The following is a 22,713-nucleotide window of genomic DNA, read 5'->3' as shown; positions in this document are numbered from 1 at the left end:
TTTTTTTTTTCCTCAAGTAGAGTCTGACAGCAATCAGTCTTTACTCTGGTGTTGAAAGCTCCATGTCTGAGCAGAAGAGAACCTTGCAAATGATTGAGGTGGAGGAACGGTGTGGAAAATACTTCTCCGCAGCCTCCGCCCTCTGCAGAGACACCAGGCTATGTTGTCTACTGCACCTGGTGCTACCATCAGAGAGTGACATTCACACTAAATCATTATGGCAATATTCCAGTAAGTGGCAGGAAAGCATTCCAACAACAACTGTATATTATGACAATTTTCTTGACTGTTGGAGATAAAGTGTCTCAAAAAAGGAGCTTCTTTTCCTAATTCACCAAAAGGTGATATATGGCTAGAGGTGGCCCTGACTCCAGAGTGCTTTACAGAAAGACCACAAAGCCCAGAGGAGGAGGAGAAGAAAGGGGATGAAGTTCTTAACCAGCGTCCAATAAAAACATGTGAGCCACCTATATAATTTTTAATTTTCTAATAGCCACATTTTTTAAAGTTTTAATAAAACAGACAAATTTAATTTTAATAATGCAGTATGTATAACCCATTATATTAAAAATATTATCATTTCCGCATCATTAATATAAAGATTATTAATGAAATAGTTTACCTTTTTTTACATTAAGTCTTTGAAAGCCAGTGTGTATTTTACACTTAAAACTCAGTTCAGACTAGCCCATTTCAAGTTCTTCATATGTGACCAGTAGCTCCATATGTGGCCATATGTGACCATATCGCACAGCACAGGTTCTTGCTGATCATTAGTATTAATCACTGACTTGCCAGTCCCCTAAAATCTAAGACCCTTGATAAATGTGACCCTTTGAAAAGACACCTCCAGCACTAATAACTTCTAGAGCCTCTTTTAGCCTACAAAAACCAGAAGGGAAACAACCCAAATACAAACTTCACTACAGTCATTTGCATAGCAACCCTTAGCTACACTTAAATGATTTTGACATGGAGCCCATTGCTAATATTTCCAGGAATATAATCAGTATCTTTAGGGAAATAAAAGTATTCAAACTAAAAATTGCCTCCTGAAATGAATCTGGAGTTGATACCCCCGGCTGTTGACAAAGCTGGAGCAGCTCTTTAGCATTTCCTTGTCTTTTAAGACACCAAATTTTTTTTTGAGGAATGCAGCCCCTTTTTTAACTTTTTAAATAAAATATTCCTCATTTGGGGTTTCTTGATATTCCCCCTCATTTAGATTCAGGTTTGCATTTCCAGCCAGGATTAACTACCTAAGTGATGATACACATTTTTGTTTTGTTTCATTTATTTTTGTGAACTTTTTAAAATCACCCTGAAATAGTTTTGAAGGTATTCTTTCTGATTATATAAGTAATGCATACTATTTGTTAAAAGTAAACTGAGTGCTCCAGAAAACTCTAAGAAAGAAAGAATTACCTACTGCCACCATCCTAAGAAAATCATTGTAAACATGTTGGCATTCATTTCTTACACATCTCTTTTGACACACTTGAAAGGTCGGCAATTAGCAAAGACTGGTACTGAGAGGAGAAATCAGGCTTGGAAGGCTTTGTTTTTGCAGGAAGCAGCACAGGGTCCCAGGCAGGCAGCATAGGGAGGTGTAGGGAAGACCTAGCCTGCCTTATCCCCCAGAGGTTGGGTTTATATTTCTTATGGTGAGTTGTATTGTTCTGATTGGCCATAGCTTATGTTAATGAGGAGTTAAATGAAATATCCAATGGGAGTTGTTGAGGCCTTATGTTAATTAGGTGATTTTTAGGTTTACAATTATTGGTTCGTTTAGTATATAAATTAGGGCTTCAGAGGGGACCAATGGCATGGAGTTCTGTTGCAGTTATGAGTTCCTTTGTCTTTAATTTACGGGAAGTGCCATTTTGAGTATCTTTGGGTGGCACCATCTTAAGTAATCCTCCCTGAACCTAATGACACACATAGAGTGATGTAATTTTATAAGAATGGGGACATAGCATACCTACTATTTTTTTGCCACCAACATTTTTTTTAAACACACAAAGGTTAATTTAACATCCTTATGGCAAAAAAGAACTCTTAAAAATGAATTTAAAAATTTAAGCAGAAATTTGATGAAGGACATGAGCAGATAAGTCACACTTTTTTTGTTTTCAGCATCCCTGGCCTTAGCTGGCTTTGTTGCTGGCCTGGATGTACGGTGGGGTGGGGCTAAGGCCCACAGCCCATGTCTCTCAGGGCCCTTGGGCCTGAGACAAACTTTTTTATTGGCAAATCTACATACACATACATAGACACTCACAAACATGTCCACATATACATATATTCAACATACACATATAAGGGTTTTTCTGTCATAGTTTTTTTTTTTTTTTTTGCAGAAATAGGGTCATAGCCTTCATACATTTCTACCCATTTCTTCCTCTCATTTTTCAATGTATCATGAGTATCCCTGACATTTAGAAAATAAAGCCAGGCCAGCGGGCAATGCAAAAAAAAAAAAAAATTACGAGAGCCTAGGAGCCCAGTCTGCAATGTGCCTAGTGCATAGGTTAATAGGAATCATAACATCTTGAGTGGATGTGGGCCTCTGACATCAGCATCTGTGTTGATCCACATTCAGGACATGAAACAGCAGCACGCCACAGAGAAGGTCAGTAACTTGTCAACAATAGCCCCACGAACACTAAGATGAAGAAGAACATATAATACAGACAAGCACTTCCAATGTCCAAGTAACCTCAGAGAGTGTCTAATCTACATGTGTCTACATTTTAATATCTTTAACATGAAGGTGTGTCTTGTAGCCAATGATGTGGCATAGATTAATTGGCTGCAGTTTTCTCACTTGTGCTGTCTTAGATTTGAAACTATCCAGTCACTGTTTCTCACAAATCACATAATAGCTCATTCAACAAAGATGTATCGGCCATTTTCTAGGTACCATTCTAGTTTGGGAGGCAGTGATAAGTAGAAGAGGGGAGGGCTGTGCCCTTGTGGAGACTGGCATCCCAGCATGGACGCAGGCAGGAGAACATCACAGATCTGATGAGGAAATGCAACCAGTGCCACTCTAGAGAGGGGCTTGGTGTGGGGACTACTTTGGAAGGGGTGGTCTCCAAGGAGGGGACGTCAGAGCCAGTAAGCTGGGGAAATAATGACTATTAACACCTGCCATTCATTGGCTGTGTACCTCCTACTTGAGCAATTGTCTATGTATATTCCCTGATCCTAATGTGGCTGACCCCAGGGTGCCCCTCCCTGTGCTTCCTGGGTGTCCCCACCCTGGTCTTCAGCCCTACAAGTGCTTTCCCAGGAGCACCACCCACAATGGGGTGGGGTCCTGGAATCTAAAGCCTCATTAGAGAAAGTTCATCTATTGAATTTCCAGTGCAGCCTGTCTGACCTCCAGGGCACAACTCCAGCTAATGGATACCAGTGCAGAGCTAAACATAATGCATATGGGCAACTTGCTGACCTGGCTTTTCCCTGGTGACTGGAGGTGCCTACATTAGTTCCAGTATATGGAGAGCAACCTCTCCTGGGCAACAGCCTTATTTTTTTCCCTGAACTCAGGCTTCTGTCAGCACTAAACCTTTCTCTGCCAAACTCACTATTGATTTCACAAGCTCTGAGTCCTTGAGAGAGCAATGTTTTTTGGTAAGAGCCCCAAGTTTTGAAAGAGTCTGCAGGACTTAGTACTTTGGGGTGACAACCCCCACCTAAATAGGAAGGTGGGCAGGCTTCTTAAAGAGAGAAGAGAGTTTCCCATTCATGCATCTCATACCCGAGAGGCTTTAGAAGAAATGCTGGAAGGTCTTTATCCTCAAGAGCCATTTGGTTTTCAGATGAAAGAAAATCAAAGAGAGCAAAGCAGTTCCTGGAATCCAGCAATACCTGGCCATAACCCCAATGCAAAGCAAGGAAGTTCCTTCCAGGAAGGGTTCTTCTGGTGCCACCATCCCCACCATCTGGTATTCAACAAGCAGATTCAATAGTGTGTTGAAGAGTTTGTACTCAGCCACTGCCAAGTTCTTCTTTGAGTCTCAGTTCTCCTATCTACAAAAAGGGGAATGCCTGTGCCTACCTCGTAAGATCATTGTGAGTTTAACAGTAATGCATGCAAAGCATACAGGACAAGGCTTTCATGTTAACTCTTCTTACTAGCTGGGTAGATCTAGACCAGCAGTTTGCTACCAGGGGGGATAGTACCCCCCAGGGGACACTTGCCAATGTCTGGAGATGTTTTTGGTTGTCACACCTGGGGGCAGGAGCTACTGGTATCTAGTGGGCAGAAGCTAAGGGGGCTGCTAAACATCCTGCAATGTCCTGGACACCCTCACAACAAAGAATTATCTGACCCCAAATGTCAATAGTGCTGAGGTTGAGAAGCCTTGCCCTAGACTGAGCAGACAACAAAGGGTCCCCAGTCTCCCATGGAAGGATTCTCATTGTCATGAAAACTCTGATGCTCATTGTCATGAAAACACCTGTTGGTGGCTTAGCATAGAAGTAAGGGCCACTGACTTTGGGTCTCTTCTGTCATTTACCATCTATCTGAGTGACCTTGGGGAGGTCAACCTCTCTGAGCCTCAGTATCCTTATCTTAGATATGGAGATAATGAGACATATCACATAGATGGACTCAAAGATTAAGAGAAAAAAAAGGCATGTGAAATGCCTGGCCCTTAGTAAGTGCTCAATAAATGTCCACAAGTACTAGTAAAGGTGGTCTTGCCAGATGCAGTATTAACTTAGCTCTTCTGGGAGCTGAGATAACCATTAAAAGCAGAGAGTCCTCCATGCTGCATTAGCTGGTGGATGTAGGTCTTTCTTTAATAATTGGAAAGCTTGATGAGTATTATACAGCTATAGCTGTGATAATGCTGCATAACAAAACAACCCAAAAACTCAGCCACTTACAACAGCAAGCATTGACTTTTCCCTCAATGGATGACTGGAGTAGCCCTGCCTTGGGGTGCTGGTGGGCTGGGCTGAGGTTCAGGTTTGTTTTGGGTTTTTTTTTTTTTTTTTCCTTTTTGTCTTTTTTACTGACCGGTAATGGGATCGCAACCCTTGGTGTCGCGCCCGTACCAGGGACTGGCAACAAGATCACAACCCTCCGTGTTGCGCCCGCACCGCGCTCAGTCAGTGAGCGGGAACCGGTCTCCACATGGGATCCGAACCCTCGGCGGGAACGCCGCCGCACTCCCAAGCGGCGCACTCTCCAGTGCACCACCAGGCCGGCCCTTGTTTTGGGTTCTGGTTGGCTCCACATGTCTCATTTTGGTGTCTGGGGGCAGAAAACCAATAGGGTTATGGGATAAGGAGAGATAGCACATGGCTAGTTTAAGGTGAATGGTCAGGAAAGCCTCTCTAAGGAGGTAACACTTAAGCTGAAAATTAAATGCCAAGAGATTGGAAAAGGACGTTCAAAGCAGCAGGAACAGCAAGTGCAAAGACCCTGGGGTATGAACAAGCTTTGCATGTTTGAGGAATGGAGAAACAGACAGGATAAAGCAGCATGAGAAGTGAGGAGAAGAAGAGTGAAAGTCAAGGTGGGTAAAGTATGCAGGGCCTTGAGTCTGTCATCTATGTTCAAAATTTGGTTTTTCTCTAAGAGCAATAGGATACTGCTGGAAATTCTGGTTTGGAGTTTAAGTAGATCACTCTAGACAGTATGAGGTGGGCACTCTTGTAAGTCTCAGTTTATAAATGAGGAAACTGAGGCCCAGTGAATTTGAGTGACTTGCCACAGGTCACACAGCTGGTAAGCAGCAGAGCCAAGATTCAAACCCAGGTCTTCCTGACAACCAGGCCCAAATGGCTTCAGGCTCCCAGTGGGCTCAGGCAAATATGGGAGCATATTGCTGTTTACCTAAAGTTGTGCTGTCCAGTATGGTAGCCACTAAAGAGGTGTGGCTATTTAAATTACTTAGAATTAAATAAAATGAAAAATTCAGTTTCTCAGTTGCTATAGCCATGTTTCAAGTGCTCAGGAGTCACAAGTGGCCAGTGGCTGCCATATTGAAGGGCACACACAGTGGACATTTCCATCATCACAGAAAGTTCTGTGGGACATTTCCATCATCCCAAAGCCTCCGGCTGGTAGGAGCCGTGCCATACATCCATTCCTGGGTGGGGCTGGTGGGCAAAAAATAAATGTCTGGAAGTGGCCTGGAAAGTGCAGATTGTTTTGACTCTCTGCCTTAAGCTACAAAGAATAGTCTGTTCTAATAAAAGACTTCTGCAAAAGATAAGACTGTTTATTTATGAGTCAGATTCTACTTGAGCCAAGTGAGGCTCCATCTGGATTTTCTTAAATGGGAAGAGAGGTTTTCAAGCCCCAAGGGTCTTGCAGCTGGTCTTTGCATTGATGAAAAGTTTCTGGCCAGGTCCATGAAGCAAGGGGTAGAGTCCAGATTGGGACTCAGGTATCTGGTTTGCCTTGAGGAAGATTTAGTTCTGGAAAACAGTTCTCCTCCCATGTTTGTTTTCTCTCCTGCCAGATACTATAATCTCTGTCTCTCTTTGACTCCTCCACTGAGATACATCAATTTGAGAACAAGGGTTTGGTCTCAGCAGCACTTTATGCCAACTTATCATATCTTTATCAAAGACTGTGCAGATACTGAATGGTGAAGACCCTCAAGTTGGCTTCATAAGTAAGAGGAGAAACACTTATAAATGAAAGGTCTGGGGCAGTGTTGGCTTCAGGCACAGGTAGATTCACAAATCAATTTTTCTGTACCTCTCAGCTCTGTACTTGCCTGGGAAAGTGCCATTCCCAACCCCATATGGAGGTCCCTGGATGCTCTGGGTCCACAGCTTCCCAGGTTCATGTCCAGCAGAAATGAGATGCTACATTCACTCTGTCACAAATCTTAGAACTTCTTGTCATCGGGCCAGGCTGAGCTATGTGACCATTCCTGGACCAATCGCTGTAGCCAAGGGAGTGTGGTGTATCATGAACACCTCCCAACCTCATAGCCAAGGCCAAGACCTACTGAAGCCCATGGACTGAGCATGGGGATATGTAGGTTCTCCTGGAAATATCTTAAAAACTGTTACAGAAAATAGAATAAGGGGATTCTGGGCAGCAAAAATAACAAGTGTGTAGTAAGTCTGGAACTCAGTCAGGCTTCTACCTCCCAGTTGACTTCTACTTTTATTCCCACTTCTTCTGCTTCTGAGCTTTAGAGAATGAATAATGATTGGGCAGCATAAGCTGAGTGGTGACTGAGCCTTTTTATCTGTCTCTACTCACATGCCTGTTGCTGAGACGCTGATGGGAAGAGTTGTACATGGATGGGTCTGGGCTGGGGAAGAAATCCAGGGAGCTTGCCACTTATATCTGAGAGGATGATTTTGGTTAACAGATTATGAGACTAAAACCAAATTAAGAAAAAAAGGGGCATTTTATGGCTCCTGTATCTGAATAGTAAGAGGCTTCCCTGGCTTCAGGGATGGCTGGATCCAGGGGCTCAAATGAAGTAATCAGTATTTTATTTCTGACTCTCCTCCTCCTGGCTCAGAATCCTCTGTGCTGATTGAATTTTCAGACAAGTTGTCCTGTTCTACAATGGCTGCAGGCAGCTCCCAGACCATCCCTTTACAGGTGGAGATCTAGCAGAAGAGAGCATGTTTCTTTGGCCTGGCCTTGCCTGAATATTTCCTGAGATTCCATCTGATTGATCCAGCTCAGATCATGGGTTGACCCCTGAGCCAATCGCTGTGGCTAGAGGAACATGAAGCTCTGATTGACTTTGGTCATGGTTACATGATCTTACTCTTAGGGCTGGAAGTAGAGTTTAAGCTCAATCTCTAGATAAAATGGGGGAGGAGAAGACACCCCCCCAAGGAAACTAGGGCTGTAGCCACAGAGAATTCTACTGGGCTACTGCAGCAAGGGATCCTCTCTTCTCCCAGCCCCTTACTCTTTGCCTCCCAAACTTTCTCTGTCCCAGGATCTTCCTCCAGTTTTTTAATTTTGCCTGGGTTAGGGAAATTGGGCCACTCCAGCCCCACCCATGAGTGGGTTTTTCTTGATGACTTTATAGGTCATCTGCCCTAACTGAGCTGAGAGGCAGGAGGAAGTGGTAGAGTCTGAATGCTCCTTGGGAGTCTTCCAGCAAGATGCTGTCCTGCAGTTCTCCCAGGAAGGTGTGGGTCCTGTGATTGACTGTTGAAGGCACTAGGATCACTGGCATGACAATTAACACCGTAGAGTGTAGAAAGCATAAATGGAGTGATCCCAAATCAGAAATTGAAGATGAGAAGAAAAGAGCTGTCAGGGAAAGCTGTAGAAGTGGTAGTGTCAGTCCCAGTGGGAGTGGTATGATTGTACACTGCAGTAGTTTACCAGAGCTGCCATAACAAAGTAACCCACACTGGGTGGCTTAAAACAACAGAAATGTATTCTCTCACAGTTCTGGAGGCCAGAAGTCTGAAATCAAGGTGTGAATAGGGACACACTCCCTCTAAGCTCTCTAGGAAAAAAATACTTCCTTGCCACTTCCAGCTTCTTGTGTTTGCAGCAACCATTGGTACTCCTTGGTGTGTAAAGGTATCGCTTCATTTTCTGGCTGCGTTTTCACATGGTTGTCTTTCCTGTGTCTGTCTATTTTTCTTGTGCTATTCTTATAAGGACACCAGTCATACTAGATTAAGACCCACTCCAGTGTGACCTCATCTTAACTATACCGGCTATGATCTATTTCCAAATAAGGCCACATCCTGAGGTTCCAGGTGAACATGAAGATTTGGGGACACTAGTGAACCAAGAACACATACCATACAGCAACTCCTCAGAAGGAACAGAGGTTTTGAGTTATTCATGTCAAGGCTTCCTGAGGGCTTGAGTCAAGCTCTTTTCCCAGGGCTTTCTGACTTGGCACTTGTAGGATTACAGTTAGGGCCAGAAACATGAGCTGTCCCTACTGAAAATTGTCCACCAAATGTTTCTGCATACTGCCATGTGCCCGAGACAGTCTAAAGGCTGTGTCTACACATGACCTTCTTGAGAAGACCCAGCTGGTTCCCTGTTAGAGAACAGTTCGTAGTGATAAATACTTCACCACAAAACTGCCACTTCCAAAGAGAGGATGCTCTGTGTAGACCAAGAAAGGCTTTATTGGAAATGAAATTTGAACTTGGTGTAGCATTTGATTTGAGTAAATTTATGAATATGATATGAGCACATCCATGGGAGAGGGGGCAGGAATGGAGATTCATTCATTCAACAAACATCTATTAAGCACCGATGTGCCGTGTAAAGTTCTAGGCACTGGAGCCCCCACAGTGAAATGCACAGAAGGTTCTGGTACTCTGTCACATTGTAATAAAGTGACACAGAAAATCAACAGCAAAATAATAAACAGGCAAAAAATACAAGACAATTTCAGCTATATGTTCTATGAAATAAGATAACGTAAAAGAGAGTAATAGAGCACAGGACTATTAGAGATAGACAAGGAATAATAGCTAACAGGGACTATATGCTAAGTGCTTTATGTAGACTAACTCATTAGTCTTCACAACAGTCCTGCAGATTAGCATTATATTTACCCCAGTGTACAGATGAGAAAACCAAAGACAGAGCAGTTAAGTGATTTGCTCACAGCAAGTGAATGGTAGAGCCAAGACCTGAGCAAGAGTCTTATCCAGAATCCATGCTCAAAATAGTATGCTATTCTGTCTTTTAATTGGATGGGCGGATGGACAGATGTGGATAGATACATAGAAAAATGGTACACAGATGATAGATGGATGAATTGATAGATAGATAGACAGATGAAGGGATGGATGGGTGGATGGACAGACAGACAGATACTCTACAGAGGTCAAGGAAGGTCTCTTTAAGGTGGTAACATTTGTTCTAAGACCTGAGTGGAGAGAAGGAACCAGACTTGTCACGATCTAGGGAAGAATGTTTCTAGGAAGAGAGAACAGGATGCAGAAAGGCCCTAAAATGGGAATAAAGAAAAATCCACCAAAAGGTCTGGGCAGAGTGTGAGAAGGGACCAGTGACTGGAGATGAGCCCAGAGGGATGGGCCAGTTGCAGATCACGTGGTGAGCAGTGTGGATTTCAGTCCAATTCCAAAGGAAAGCTGCTGCAAGTTTACTTGTTTGGGGGAGGGGTGAAAGCTGGGATGTGACTGAGGGAGAGACCACTGTGGGTAAGAGGGGAGCAGAAATGTGGGTGGAGTCGTGAGCAGGGCATTGAGGGGAAGTATTTCTTGAGTCTTGTCTCCTGTTGCTTATCCCAGGAACAAGAGGATGGGTGGGCCTGGTCCAGCCCCAGGATGGACATGCTGAAAACTCAAACCCATCAGCTTCCCAGTTTCACCAACTCCCCTGAACTCTTGGAATGAAGACAGGTGTCATCTCAGCCAGCAGGGCTCATCCCAGGGGCTCCAACTGTGTCCCTCCCAAAACTCCTGCATCAATCCATGTGGCTGGATTAAGTCCCTGCTGCCTGGTTTGGCCCCAAATCCCTTTTCCCCTCACACCCAGCGAGTGACAGCACAGGTGATAGATAGCACGAGTGTTCAGGTGGCAGCAGCTGCCTTTGCAATCTGCCTTCTCTCGCCGGGACCTCTTCCAAGCCTGGAGGTTCGCGGAGAAGCTGTGACAGGCACAATTGCCATTGGCAGGACAGTGCTGTGCCCTGAGCCTGGGATCCCAGAGCTTTAGCATCTCAAGAGCCATTATTAAGAAGAAAGTGGTCAGATTGTTCAGAGGGTGACCAGGGCATGAGCTACAGGGGAGAGACTGCGAGTATGTGGCGGTCAGATCCGATTAAGGTTGTCATTCTGGAAGCTTCTCCCCACTAGCCTCTTCAAATTTCTTTGTGAACACACTCTGGGGCTAATACATTCCTTCTGCCTGACCCTCTGCAGATTCCTGTCTGACGGGCCCCAGGTTGCTGCCTGGCCACAGGCTTGTGGGGCACACCTGATACGTGCGGTCACCAGGCTAATTCTGCACATGTACGTTTTCTGATTGACTTCTCCTGATGTGTCCATGATGCTCTTCTTCCCCTGCACTGCATGCCCCTCCCTGCTTGTCTCTGACCTTGTACGTCAACCTTCTTTCTGTTTCTAGAATAGGCCAAACCTCCAGGTCCTCACACAGTATAAAGGAGACGTTAAGGGGAGACTTTCTGGACCTAGATGGTTGCTTTCAAATCCAGCTCCAGCTCCTACAGGCTGTGGGACCATGGACAAGTTATTTGACTTTTCTGTTCCTCAGTTTCCTCACCTGTAAAAGGATGAAAGGACTCAACACACAAAAACCCTTAAAACAGAATCTGGCATTCGGCAGGCACTTAATAAGTGTCAGTCTCCTCATTGATTCTCCCTTTCTGAACCCCTCTTCTCCCAATCTTGCAGGGCTGCCACCTTCCTACGAGGTTGGGCTCAGCTTAAACATCACCTCCCCAGAGAGGTCTTCTCTGTGCCCATTCTCGCTGTGTTTCCTTATCATTTTTATCACGGCACTTATCTTTCACAGTCATTTTCTTCTTTACCTGTTATTGTCTGTTCTCACACCATGCTGGCTGGAACTGCCCAGCACATAGTAGGAGCACAGGAAGTGTTTGCGGGAAGAACGCTCATTTTGTAGATGTAGAAAATGAATCTTAGAGCAGTAAAGTACCAAGCACAATGCAAATGTAAGTGTGAGTTCCTGCCACAGCATTCGCAGCCTACAGTGCAGCATGCCCCTTTATCAGGAAGTTTCTCTGGGACTGACTGTCCCGACCAGCAGCTCCACCTGTCCCATCAGCCCAAGTGGGGTGGTCAGCCAGCCAGCCCCCCTCCTCCCTGAGCAGGGCCAGGCAGCCACCCGACACGGCCAGCACCCCCCGAGTGGACAGCAGTCCCGAGCCGAGGTGTCTTGGCAGCATTTTTCAATGACAACTGGATAAAGTGTGATTTATCACAGACCAAATTTCTGCCTAGCCATTTAAATTCCATGTGGCCATCATTGCAAGGGGCAGGACATAAAAGAGAAGGGAAGGGCACAGACATTGTCTTGGAAATACTGCTTAGCTCTGACTTTTCTCTGCCTGTTTCTTTTTCCTTCTCTTCCAGAGATGTCAGCAAAGTAGGTAGAAAGCACTTTAGTCATGAGAGAACTGCTGAAATTGCAGCAGAGACCTCCTTAAAATGTAAAACTTCAGCTCCGGCAGTGGCAGGGGAAGGGTGAATTGTACATGAGATACCAGGCGCGCCAGAGATTCCACGGCACAGGGAGAACAGGGGCTGACAGAGAAAGGAAGGGGTTTCTAAAGTAGACCCCAAAAGTCAGGTCGAGGCAAATGTCACTCAAACTGTGGCTCCTCCAGGACAAGAAGCTGTGACAGAGAGACTTCCCGCACCCTCTGGGCAGCCTCCTAAATCTGGGATCAGGGCTCTGCTAATCCCTGCCAGTGGCCTCTGCCTGAGGAGGAGAGAAAATAGAATAAGATAAAAAGGAGCATGGGGGCCGGCCTGTGGCTCACTCGGTAGAGTGTGGTGCTGATAACACCAAGGCCGCGGGTTCGGATCCTATATAGGGATGGCCGGTTAGCTCACTGGCTGAGCGTGGTGCTGACAACACCAAGCCAAGGGTTGAGATCCCCTTACCAGTCATCTTTAAAAAAAAAAAAAAAAAAAAAGAGCATGGGAGGTGGGGAAGAGAGGAGAAGAAACATGAAAGCCCTGGAGAGTTACAGGATCACCTTCACCCTGTCTCTTAGCAGAATAACTCAGTCAGCTATGCTGTATGACAAGTAACTCCAATGTCCACTTGTTTAAGCCAATCATCATTTATTCCTGCATATGTGCTTGCAGGGCACTGGGTGAGCAACTTCAGGCTGGGAGCTTGGCTGGGCTTGGTCTTTGCTGTTGTTGGGCTATGGTGAGCTCCATGTGGCTCATCTGGGGACCCATGCTGAGAGGTAGCAGCTACTTTACAGGCAGCTCTTCTCATGGCCACGTTCACAAAGATAGGCAACAATGCACACTTCTTCAGCCTGAGCTTAGACTGGTAGGCAGTCACTTCTGCCCACGTTCTCTTAGCCAGCGCTAGTCACGTGACCAAGTCCAACATCAGTGAGAAAGAGAAATAGACCCCTCCCATGATGGAAGAGAAAGGAGAAGAATCAAAGCCACAGCCCCATCAACACAGAGCCAGTTTGGCATCACAGGGAAGAGCAGAGTTGTCTGTATTTAAATCCTGACTCGCTGACCACCAGCTGTGTGATCTTGGGCAGCTGTATCACCTCTCTGTGCCATAGTTTCCTCATTGATGATATGGATAGGATAAAGATAGTTTTAGGTGAGGATTCAGTGAGATGATCCATGTGAGCCTCTTAGAAAGATGCCTGGTTTGCTGTAAGCACTCCATAAATGTTTGCTGATGTTGTTATAAAGCAAGCACTCATCAATGAAAGTCCATCTCCTCATGTGCATGTGCGTGCATGTGTGTGTGTGGTGGCTGGGTGGGCATCAGGGCGCTGGGTCAGCAAGCAGCCCTGCATGTCCTCTGAGCATAGGGAGTATTCAGTGACCCAGATCCCTGAGCACCTTTCCCCCATCAAGGCCCCACATGTGGTTACCTTGGCAACACTTTAACTTGGAGATAACCAGTTCTGGGCATTTAATGTTCCATGGAGAGAACCAAGCATTGTTTATCAGTTGTTCTCATGAAGAAATGACCTACCTGAGAGTCCCAGTGCTGTTCCCCAGCAATCTTGCAGCCAGCCCCCATCAAGCCAGCACAGGCCAGCTCCTGGCAGGATGTGTTTTCTTCTTTGCATGCTGCTGGGCGGAAACATGGTGCAAAAATAAAAACAAAATAATAAATAAATACATCCTGGCACTTGGCCGTGATGGGATGTGGGATGTGGGAAGCACAGGACATACAGACACCAAGAGAGGAGGTGTCCTGATAAGGTTTAAGCACCTTTGGGTCAGACCACTGGCCCTCTCAGCAGCCCCCAGCCCCACCCCAACTACCCAAGTGTTCAGGGTAGAAAACTCAAATACTTTCAGTTTTCAGGCTGGTAACAAAATTAAACGCAATGGTTTCTCATGCTGGCAACTAATTTTAAAAACACTGTGCAGGCCCAATGCGACCCAGGACCACTAGTTTACAAGCTTCGAATCATACATTCTTCAACACCTATTTACTGAGCACCTATAATGTGCCACACTAGAGATACCACACTGAACAAAACAGTCAAAAATCCTGGTTGTCCTAGAGCATATGTTCTAGTGAGGGAGGACAGATAATAACCAAAGTGAATAGGTAAAATACACAGTGTATCAGATGGCAGCAAGTGACAAAGAAAAAGATCAAACAAAGAAGGGGGTAGAGAGGTTCGGTGAAGTTGCAATTTTAAATAGAAATGCAGAGAAAGGATCTCTGAGATGTTGACCTTGAGTTAGGCAGGGAATCTCAACCTTGGCACTGTTGACATTTGGGCCAGATTAATTCTTTGTGGTGGGGGACTGTCCTACGTATTGTAGGATATTGATGCCAAGTTGCACTCTGCCTCCCAATTATGACAACCAGGAAGATCTACAGAGATTGTCATATGTCCCCAGGGGGTCGAAATTGCCCCAGGTTAAGATCCACTGGATTAAAGATCTGAAAGAGATGAGGAGCAAATTATGCAGACAACTGGGGAAGGAGCCTTCAGGCAGCTAGAACAGCAAGTGCAAAGATGCGAAGGCAGGTGCATGGCTTGTGTGTACAAGGACCAGCTAGGAGGCCAGTGGCTGGGGCAGAGTGAACAAGGTAAAGATTTGTAGAAGGTGCTTAGGAAAGACAACAGGGCACATCAGGGAGGAACTTGCACATCATTTCAGGAATTTGCCAGAGATTAACAGGGGTCTGTGATTCAAAAATTTTTTAAAATGATAGCCCTAGATTAGGAGGATGGACAGTTGCTGAAAAGAGGCCCCTGTGCTGTGTATTCCTATCCGTCCCTCTGCATCCCTTCGCCCTCCCTTCCAGCTGTCAGCCCTGGGAGGCTAAATTTTGTGGATTGTTTTAACTGGCTCAGTCTTCCCCCAGTTTCCCACTGGGTTTAGGCCATCGGAGGCACCAGCAGATGCACGAGGGCGATAGAAGAGTGAGGTCAGGACGTGTGTTCCCCTAGGCTCCTCCTGCTTGGCATGGGTTGGCAGTGGTTGCATCTTCCAGCAAGGCCACAGCTCCCATAGGCCATTCTCTCCTGCCATGATGGTGCCCATGCTGGGTCTGTGGGCATGCTCTCACCTTGCCTGGCAGGTCATAGCAACTTCTTGGAGCCCTTTGTGTAGTGTCCTGGGCTGCCATAACAAATTACCACAAACTGGGTGCCTTAGAACAACAAAAATTTGCCCGCCCAGGGACCTGAGGCATGGATCTGAAGACTGGATCACCCTCTCTCCCACAACCAGGCACACTGCCAGCACCTTGGGGCCCACCCAGGATCCTGAGATATTGATCTGGGGACCAGATGCCCCCCCAACAACCAGGCAAACTGCCAGTGCCAAGGAGCATACCAAAAATATCATCTCCATGGGGGTGGCCCACCACAAACACCACAATAACCACGGCTGCCTTAAAATCAACTAGACACCACACCTACCACGTAGATGGTCCACCAGCCACTGGAGTGCATTGACACAAGGAGAGTCACCAGCAGAGGCCAAAGAAAAGAAGAGGATGTCTCTCTCCACAAAGCCCATTCCAGAGTGACAGAAGCATCTGCTCTATATTAATATTGGGGGACCTGAACACACCTCTCAGCATTGGACAGATTATCCAGGCAACAAATCAACAGAGTAACTATTACTCTTTCAGAAGGAGAGAAGAAATCTAGGGTAATTAGAAGGGGGAGGGGGAGTGAGGGGGGAAGGGGAAAGATTGGACAAGTGGCATAAAGAATAAGTACTATTTGTAACAATATATATGCTACTAATATTGATTTGATCAATATATGTCAGCTTTGAATCCCAAAAATATGTGTAATCAATTATGATTCAATAAAATTTTTTTTTAAAAAAAAGAACAGAAATTTATCCTCTCACAGTTCTGGAGTACAGAGTCCAGCATCAAAACATTGACAGGGCTGTGCTCCCTCTGAAGGCCCTAGAGAAGGATCCTTCCTGCTTCTTCCAGTCCTGGCAGCTGCCAGCAATCTTTGGCATTCCTTGGTTTGGAGATGCTTCGCTCCAGCTCCTGATCCCATCTTCACGTGGCCGTCTCTGTGTCTCCTCCCCTTCTCACACGGTCATAAGTCATTGAATTTGGGGCATGTCCTAAGCCACTATGATCTCATCTTGATCCTTAACAAATCACAACTGCCATGACCCTATTTCCAAATAAGACCATGTTCTGAGGTTCTGAGTAGACTTGAATTCTGGAGGACACTATTCAACCCTGTACCCCCCTCTAACTCTGGCGTGCTTTGCCACTAGACACTGGTTTCCCTGGACCCTACCCACACCTTTGCAAGGAGTCCCTTTGTTCAGCTCTCCTCAAGTTCCGTGGTTGCATGAACCATCTGTTCCCCATCTGGACTCAGAAAGGTGCAGCCTGTCTGAGTGGGCTCATTTGGGATGGACCCAGGGAATGAGGGCCAGGGCAGCTTGAGAGCAGTGTTTTCATCCACAAAATAGGGTCAAAATTGCTGTGCAGAGCTCCAGAAAGGACTGAGTATGAAAATGATAGGAACACACATCGCAATGTAAAACAAGGGACCGTTCTTGTATAACAGCATTTGATATTTTGTGTTAATGGAGCAGGTACACAAACTTGGATGTACAAGAAATGTAAATTCGACTTTCCTGCATCTGAACTTAATCCAGATATAGCTCCAGTCCCCTAAGTGGCAAAAAAAAAAAAAAATGTACCAATCATTTGATTTTTGAACATGTTAGGTTTGAGATACTCATTAGAGATCCACGTGGAGAGGTTGAATAAGCAGTTGGATATCCAGAGATAGGATTCTTGGTGTTGTGAGCACAGAGATGTTTCTTAAAGCATCATAACTAGTAACTACAGTAATGAGAAGCTTGCAAAAGATGCACGGAGTGGTCTCAAATTGTGGTCCCCAGACCAGAAGCAACAATACCATGTGGAGATTGGTTAGAAATGCCAGTGTGGATCCCAACACAGACCTGCTGGATCAGAGACTCTGGGGTGGCCCAGCAGTCATGGTCACCAAAGGTCCCACTGGACATCAGTGGTTGACCAGCAAGTTCCTTTGCTTTCCTCTTGGAGAGTAACTCTCAGACTCTCCCCTAGGAGGCAGGTGATATACTCAGGAAGTTGTCAAGGCCTGAGTGACCACAGAATATGACAACTAACCAAATGCTGCTCAGCCAGAGCACATGGGATCCCCCATGGCCCCTCCAGGGCAGACACCAATGATCGGCTCTGTGGCCACCAAGCAATCAGCCCACATAGTTGAAATGTCAGAGGGAGCAGAGTCCAGTTGGCAGTTTTCTCAATGGGCAGCTTACCCACAATGAAAGATGGAAAAGATTCTGAGAAATGAAGCCAAGGGACTAAAAAGATTCCTGTGGGGTTTTCGGTTCCTTTTTTGTAGATGAGCTGTTTCATTTTGTAATACTGTGGTCCTCTCTGCTAGCCACTTAGGAGATGATTAATGCATCCTGAGACTTCCCCAGACATTTATGACACCTTCAGGAACAGCGGTGACAATGGCTCTATCATGCACAGCAACTACATACCCTTGACGTTCCTCTTATTTATTTATATATTCTGGAGCAGCCAGGTTCCCTCCCAGCAGAGCTCAGAAAGGTAATAAATGAGAAAAGTCAATGGTCTGTAAATTACAACTTTGATTAAAGAAGTGATTACTGATATAACTCTTGCTGGGCTATTATGTTAATGCCTGCCCAGATCCAGGGCAGTGTTTACATGCTAATGACAAGTCTGGGACAGCCACTAAAATTGCTTTCCATCCTTAATCAGCATGTAAACATTTTAAAACCACTCTTGACCATGAGTGAGAAGGTCCATCCGTGTACTCCCCTCCCAACTGCTCCCTGCCACAGTCCCCAGCAGATGGAGGAACTTCTCTCAGCCCAGCCCACACAGCTGCCCCTGCAAACACAAGTGTACATCGAAGATGAAAATTGGGTCCAGCGTGGCCATCCAGAGTTCCTGGAAGCTGGGCAGAGAGGTGATCGGATCACAAGAGTTCACTGCTCAGCACTGGATGTTATTCGGCTGGGTCCACAGACCACCAGAAGAGGACTCCACTCTTTCCAGGGTACACAATCCAGACAGGAGAATCAGCAGTGACAGCTTAGCATGCAAGTGCCATGCGGGGAGCCCATGAGTGACTTCATCAGCTCTGAAAAGTTTTGCTAAACTGGGTGTATGCATTCCTCTAGCAAGAATTAGCTTTATGTGTATTCTCAGAGTAGTCAGTGACCCCGAAAAGATTAGGAAACACTGCCTGAGAGCTTTCTAGAATCTTAAGAATTAATTTCTTGTGTTTTCACTATTTGGGGTGCCATCTCCTCTCAGTCTCTTTTTGCATCTCCCCTCAACCCCAAGATTGTTGATGGTTGTCCTGAAGCAGGAATCCCTGTGAAAGGAGGGCCCTGTTTATCCATCTCTCCCTCCATACATCCGTCTGTCCATACATCAGTTTGTTCATCTGTCCATCTATCTGTCTATCCATCCATCCATGCATGCTTCTGTCTGTTCATCCATCTGCCCATCCATGCATACATTCTTAAATATCTTCATCTCTCTTATCCATCCATCTATCCATCCATCTACCCATCCATCCGTCCGCCCGTCCATTCACCCATTCATCCATCTATCTGTCCATCCATCCATCTATCCATTCATCCATCCATTCAATATCCACTTTGCTGAGCTCCTGCTTCATGAGCAGCTGGTGCAAGGAACCAAGAAATCAAAGATGGGTAAGACATACCTTTTGCCTTCAAGAGTTTTACAGTATAGGAGATGATATGCACACATGGGGTCAACTTAAATCACATCCCACTAACTCGACTATGCAAGATAGGTTATATTGTTTCTCTATAACTCAGGTGGTTTCTGTTTTCAATTTTCAGTTCATTAAGATGACAGAAACAGAATCCCTGGCTAATTTCCAGAGGGCTTACCTACTGCTGAGGCATTGGGGGAGGGGGCTTCTAGTCTTCTAGTCTCTGTTCAGAGTTCCTAGGGCGTCATCCCTCATCAGCCACAGTCAGCACAGTTACCTCTGCAATGGCCTCATCCTCATCCGTGTTGCCTCTTCCTGCTTCCTGCGAACACAGGAGCCTTTGCTGTTTCCTTGCCATGCTGGGAATGTCCATGAGTCTGTATATAGATTTGTCTTTGAATGAATGTCATTGGAACACAAGAGCCAGATGCTTGCAGACTTTTATTTTTATTTTCTCTGTATGTTCGTTTTTCTTTCTACCGTTTCTTCTCCCTTTCCTGAAGCAACAACCTGCTAGAAAGGAGAAAGGAAAGGGAGGAATACAGAGGAAGGGAACATAGGCTGGTAGTCTCTCATATGGCTCTACCACTCACATAATGAGCAACCATAATGCAAACATATCAACAATCCAGGGCAGTCATGGCAGGCAGAACTGCATGTGCCAAGACCTGGGTGTCATCAGGACCATATGTGACTGGCAGGGAGAGTGTTGGAATGGTGAGAATCCAGCTGGACAAGGCAGCACTACAGGCCCTTCATATCCTGGGAGTCTGGATGGGGTGGGTGTGGCTGACTTTCTGAGCAGACATCAACCTGGGGTACAGACACCTGTGGTGTTCACATCACAATCCCTCAGCCACCACTTCTGGACTGTCCAAGTTCAAGTTCACTTTTTGATTGCAAAGTCTCACTTCAAGCTGCTTTCTGTACCAGGCTGGGAAAGCCCTCCACCAGTGGGAGACAGAAGCTGGTAGATAATATTCTTGCCTCATATCCCTCAGGTGGACAGTCCTGGATGCTTTTTATGAGGCCTCAGATGTCACAGTAGCAGCCCCCAAAATGCACCTTCCCATCGTCTTTTCCTCAGTGTCTGTCTCCTTCACCCCTGCTCCCTGGGGTCACTTCCCAATTAAATTGACTGCACCAAATCCCTGTCTCAGGCTCTGCATTGGGAGGAATCTGAATTAAGCATGTGTGCTTTGCAAGAGAACAAGACAAGCCAAAGAAGGGAGGACTCCAATGCCCCATGGACTTTTTCTCCATACCCACTCCCCCTGTCTTTGCAGGTGTCCGACCGCTGCAACTATGTCTTTGTCAATGGCAAAGAGATAAAAGGCAAGATGGATGCAGTGGTGAACTTCACGTACCAGTACCTGAGTGCCCCCCTGCACATCACCGTGTGGGTGCCCCGGCTACCCCTGCAGATCGAAGTCTCTGACACAGAGCTCAGCCAGATTAAGGGCTGGAGGGTTCCCATCGTGGCCAGTAAAAGGTGAGCCCAGAATGGGGAGATGCTCTAGAGCCCTGCTAACAACAGCTTTATGCACTGACCTTAACACTAAAAGATCCAATACAGGACCCAGCGCATAGTAGGTGCTGGTTTTACCATGTCAATTACATCTCCCTCAATCCTATCAACAACCCTCTGGGAAGGCAGGGCTCTAAGATAACCCAGCCAGGCACAAAGGCTGCTGAACAGCAGGTCGGTGTCAAACCCAGGTTGTGTGCATTTGACACTTGGGCTCCAATTATGCTGTCTCCTGCAAGCACCTTGCCTAAAATGATGTGACACAGGCAGCACATTTTTCTAGCCCCTCGGTCCCCAGGGAATTTGAAGTTTGGTTTATTCCCTCTTCTGTGCTTTGTGATTACAGTAAGCTTTAACTGTTTTGCGCAGATTAAATTATTGGATAAAATTTAATTGCATTTATACTGAACTGTGGGGTCACTGTTTACAAAAAGCCTCTAATTTATTTGGTGTGACTCGGACTGTCATGTGTAGGAGTTTGGGTTCTCATTTTCTTAATTCGGTGCCCCACACATAGGCGTATATTTGCCAGGTGAGGGTTGTTGCTGAGTTCATGGATTTCTGCCTGGAATTCTCCCTCCCAAACCATCAGGGCTATTTCCTAACAGTACCCCAGGAACCAGGGACTTCATCGTAAGGGACAAACTAGAAAGTGCCCTCGAGGACAGTGAGACACCAAGTCCAATGCCACAAGGACTTGAAGGAACTTGGGCTGATCAGGGGAGGTAGCTAAGAGCCTCGCCAGCCCTACAGATCTCATAGTGGTCATGAGTGGCCAAGAGAATGGGTTCACTCCATGTCCCTGAAGAAAGCAGGACTGAGACCCTCTGGGTTCCAATCCAAGCTCTGCCACTCACTTGATTTGTGAGATTCCTCAAGCTCCCTAACCTCTCTGTGCTTTGGTTTCTTCATCTGGATGTGAGAAAAATGATAGGTCTGCTCCACAGTGTTATGAGAGTAAAAGAGTTTACGCATGTGGAAGCTTAGAGAGGGACTTGGCACATCTCAAGAGTGTGATACAGCTCTGTCCAATAGAACTTTCTATGGTGGTGGAATGTTCTAGAACCACCCTGTCCAATATGGCACACTTGGGCTATAGCCGGTGTGGCTGAGAAGTTGAATTTTTAAACTTATCTAATTTTTATTCATTTAAATTAAAATATATATAGCCATGTGTGGGATAGCTTAGGCTTAGTAAATATTAGCTGTTAAGTCTTTTCATTTGTCAATCAATGTATTCAAGAAAGAGATGTGCAACCCTCTGCACTGCCACCTGGTGGAATCAGTGCTCCTCGTGTGGTCCTGGGGCTCCCGTATTGAACATTGTCTCCCTGAGGTTGAGACGGGCTCCAGCCTATCTCCTCTCCCTGGATCTGAGAGCTCCTTCCCTTTCCCACAGGCCCACACGAGAGAGCGAGGATGAGGATGAGGAGGAGCGGCGGGGCCGGGGCTGTGCCCTGCAGTACCAGCGTGCCACCGTGCGGGTCCTCACCCAGTTTGTGTCTGAGGGTGCAGGCCTGTGGGGTCAGCTGAGCCACCTGCTTAGTCCCGACTGGCAGTTCGACATCACCCACCTGGTCACAGAATTCATGAAGTTGGAGGAGCCTCACGTGGCCACACTCCAGGACAGCAGGATCTTGGTCGGGCGGGAGGTTGGGATGACGACCATCCAGGTAGGAGCAGGAGTTCGGGATTTCTGTATCCGCAGCACGCAGCATGCCATGCAGTATTGGGTAGGGGATTCAAAGGGGTGCAGATCACAGTGGCCAATTCCTTGCCCCCATGATGGCTGCAGATGGCATCATGGGGACACAGAGAGGTGAGCCTGGACCAGCTCTTTGAGCTCCAATCTCCTTCCAAACAGAAGTGAGAAGTTGGGTGCTGCACACCCCAGCTGCACACCCCAGCTCCACTCTCAACGGCACATCCCCATCCCACCACCTGCAAACACTCGCCATCCTGCCTCTCGGTCTACCACTCAGTACCCTCTCTCCAGACTTTTTCCTCCTCCACCTCTCGGAAACAGCCTTCATCTCAATGTGCTGCTTCTACCAGTCATCAGGCGAGGAAGTGTGGATTCTTCCTCTCACTCCTTTCCTTCAGTCACTACATCATGCTTCTATTTGTTTATTCAACCAACTCTCCCTGAACTCCTACTGCCTATCTTTCGCTCAAAGAAAAGTATAGAATGGTAGGATTTCAGGACAGATGGTGGGTCATGGAAGACTTTTC

At 46.2% G+C, this 22,713-nt stretch overlaps 1 protein-coding gene across 1 annotated transcript in view; it reads left to right on the top strand.

Annotated features, from left to right (window-relative positions):
• Window positions 1-18,116: 18,116 nt before the first annotated feature.
• The window catches only part of LOC103582303 (transmembrane protein 132C-like), a gene marked incomplete at its 3' end in the record, with an annotated part of 5,794 nt that continues 1,197 nt past the window's right edge, over window positions 18,117-22,713 (top strand). Inside the window, exons 1-3 of the mRNA XM_008563940.1 lie at window positions 18,117-18,260; window positions 20,240-20,445; window positions 21,881-22,154. Coding sequence (XP_008562162.1) covers window positions 18,117-18,260; window positions 20,240-20,445; window positions 21,881-22,154 — 624 coding nt within the window. The remainder of the gene's footprint in view (window positions 18,261-20,239; window positions 20,446-21,880; window positions 22,155-22,713) is intronic.

The sequence above is a fragment of the Galeopterus variegatus genome, unplaced genomic scaffold, assembly GCF_000696425.1.
Source record: "Galeopterus variegatus unplaced genomic scaffold, G_variegatus-3.0.2 Scaffold15645, whole genome shotgun sequence".
Taxonomy (NCBI): domain Eukaryota; kingdom Metazoa; phylum Chordata; class Mammalia; order Dermoptera; family Cynocephalidae; genus Galeopterus; species Galeopterus variegatus.
This window is presented reverse-complemented; position numbering and strand designations above follow the sequence as displayed.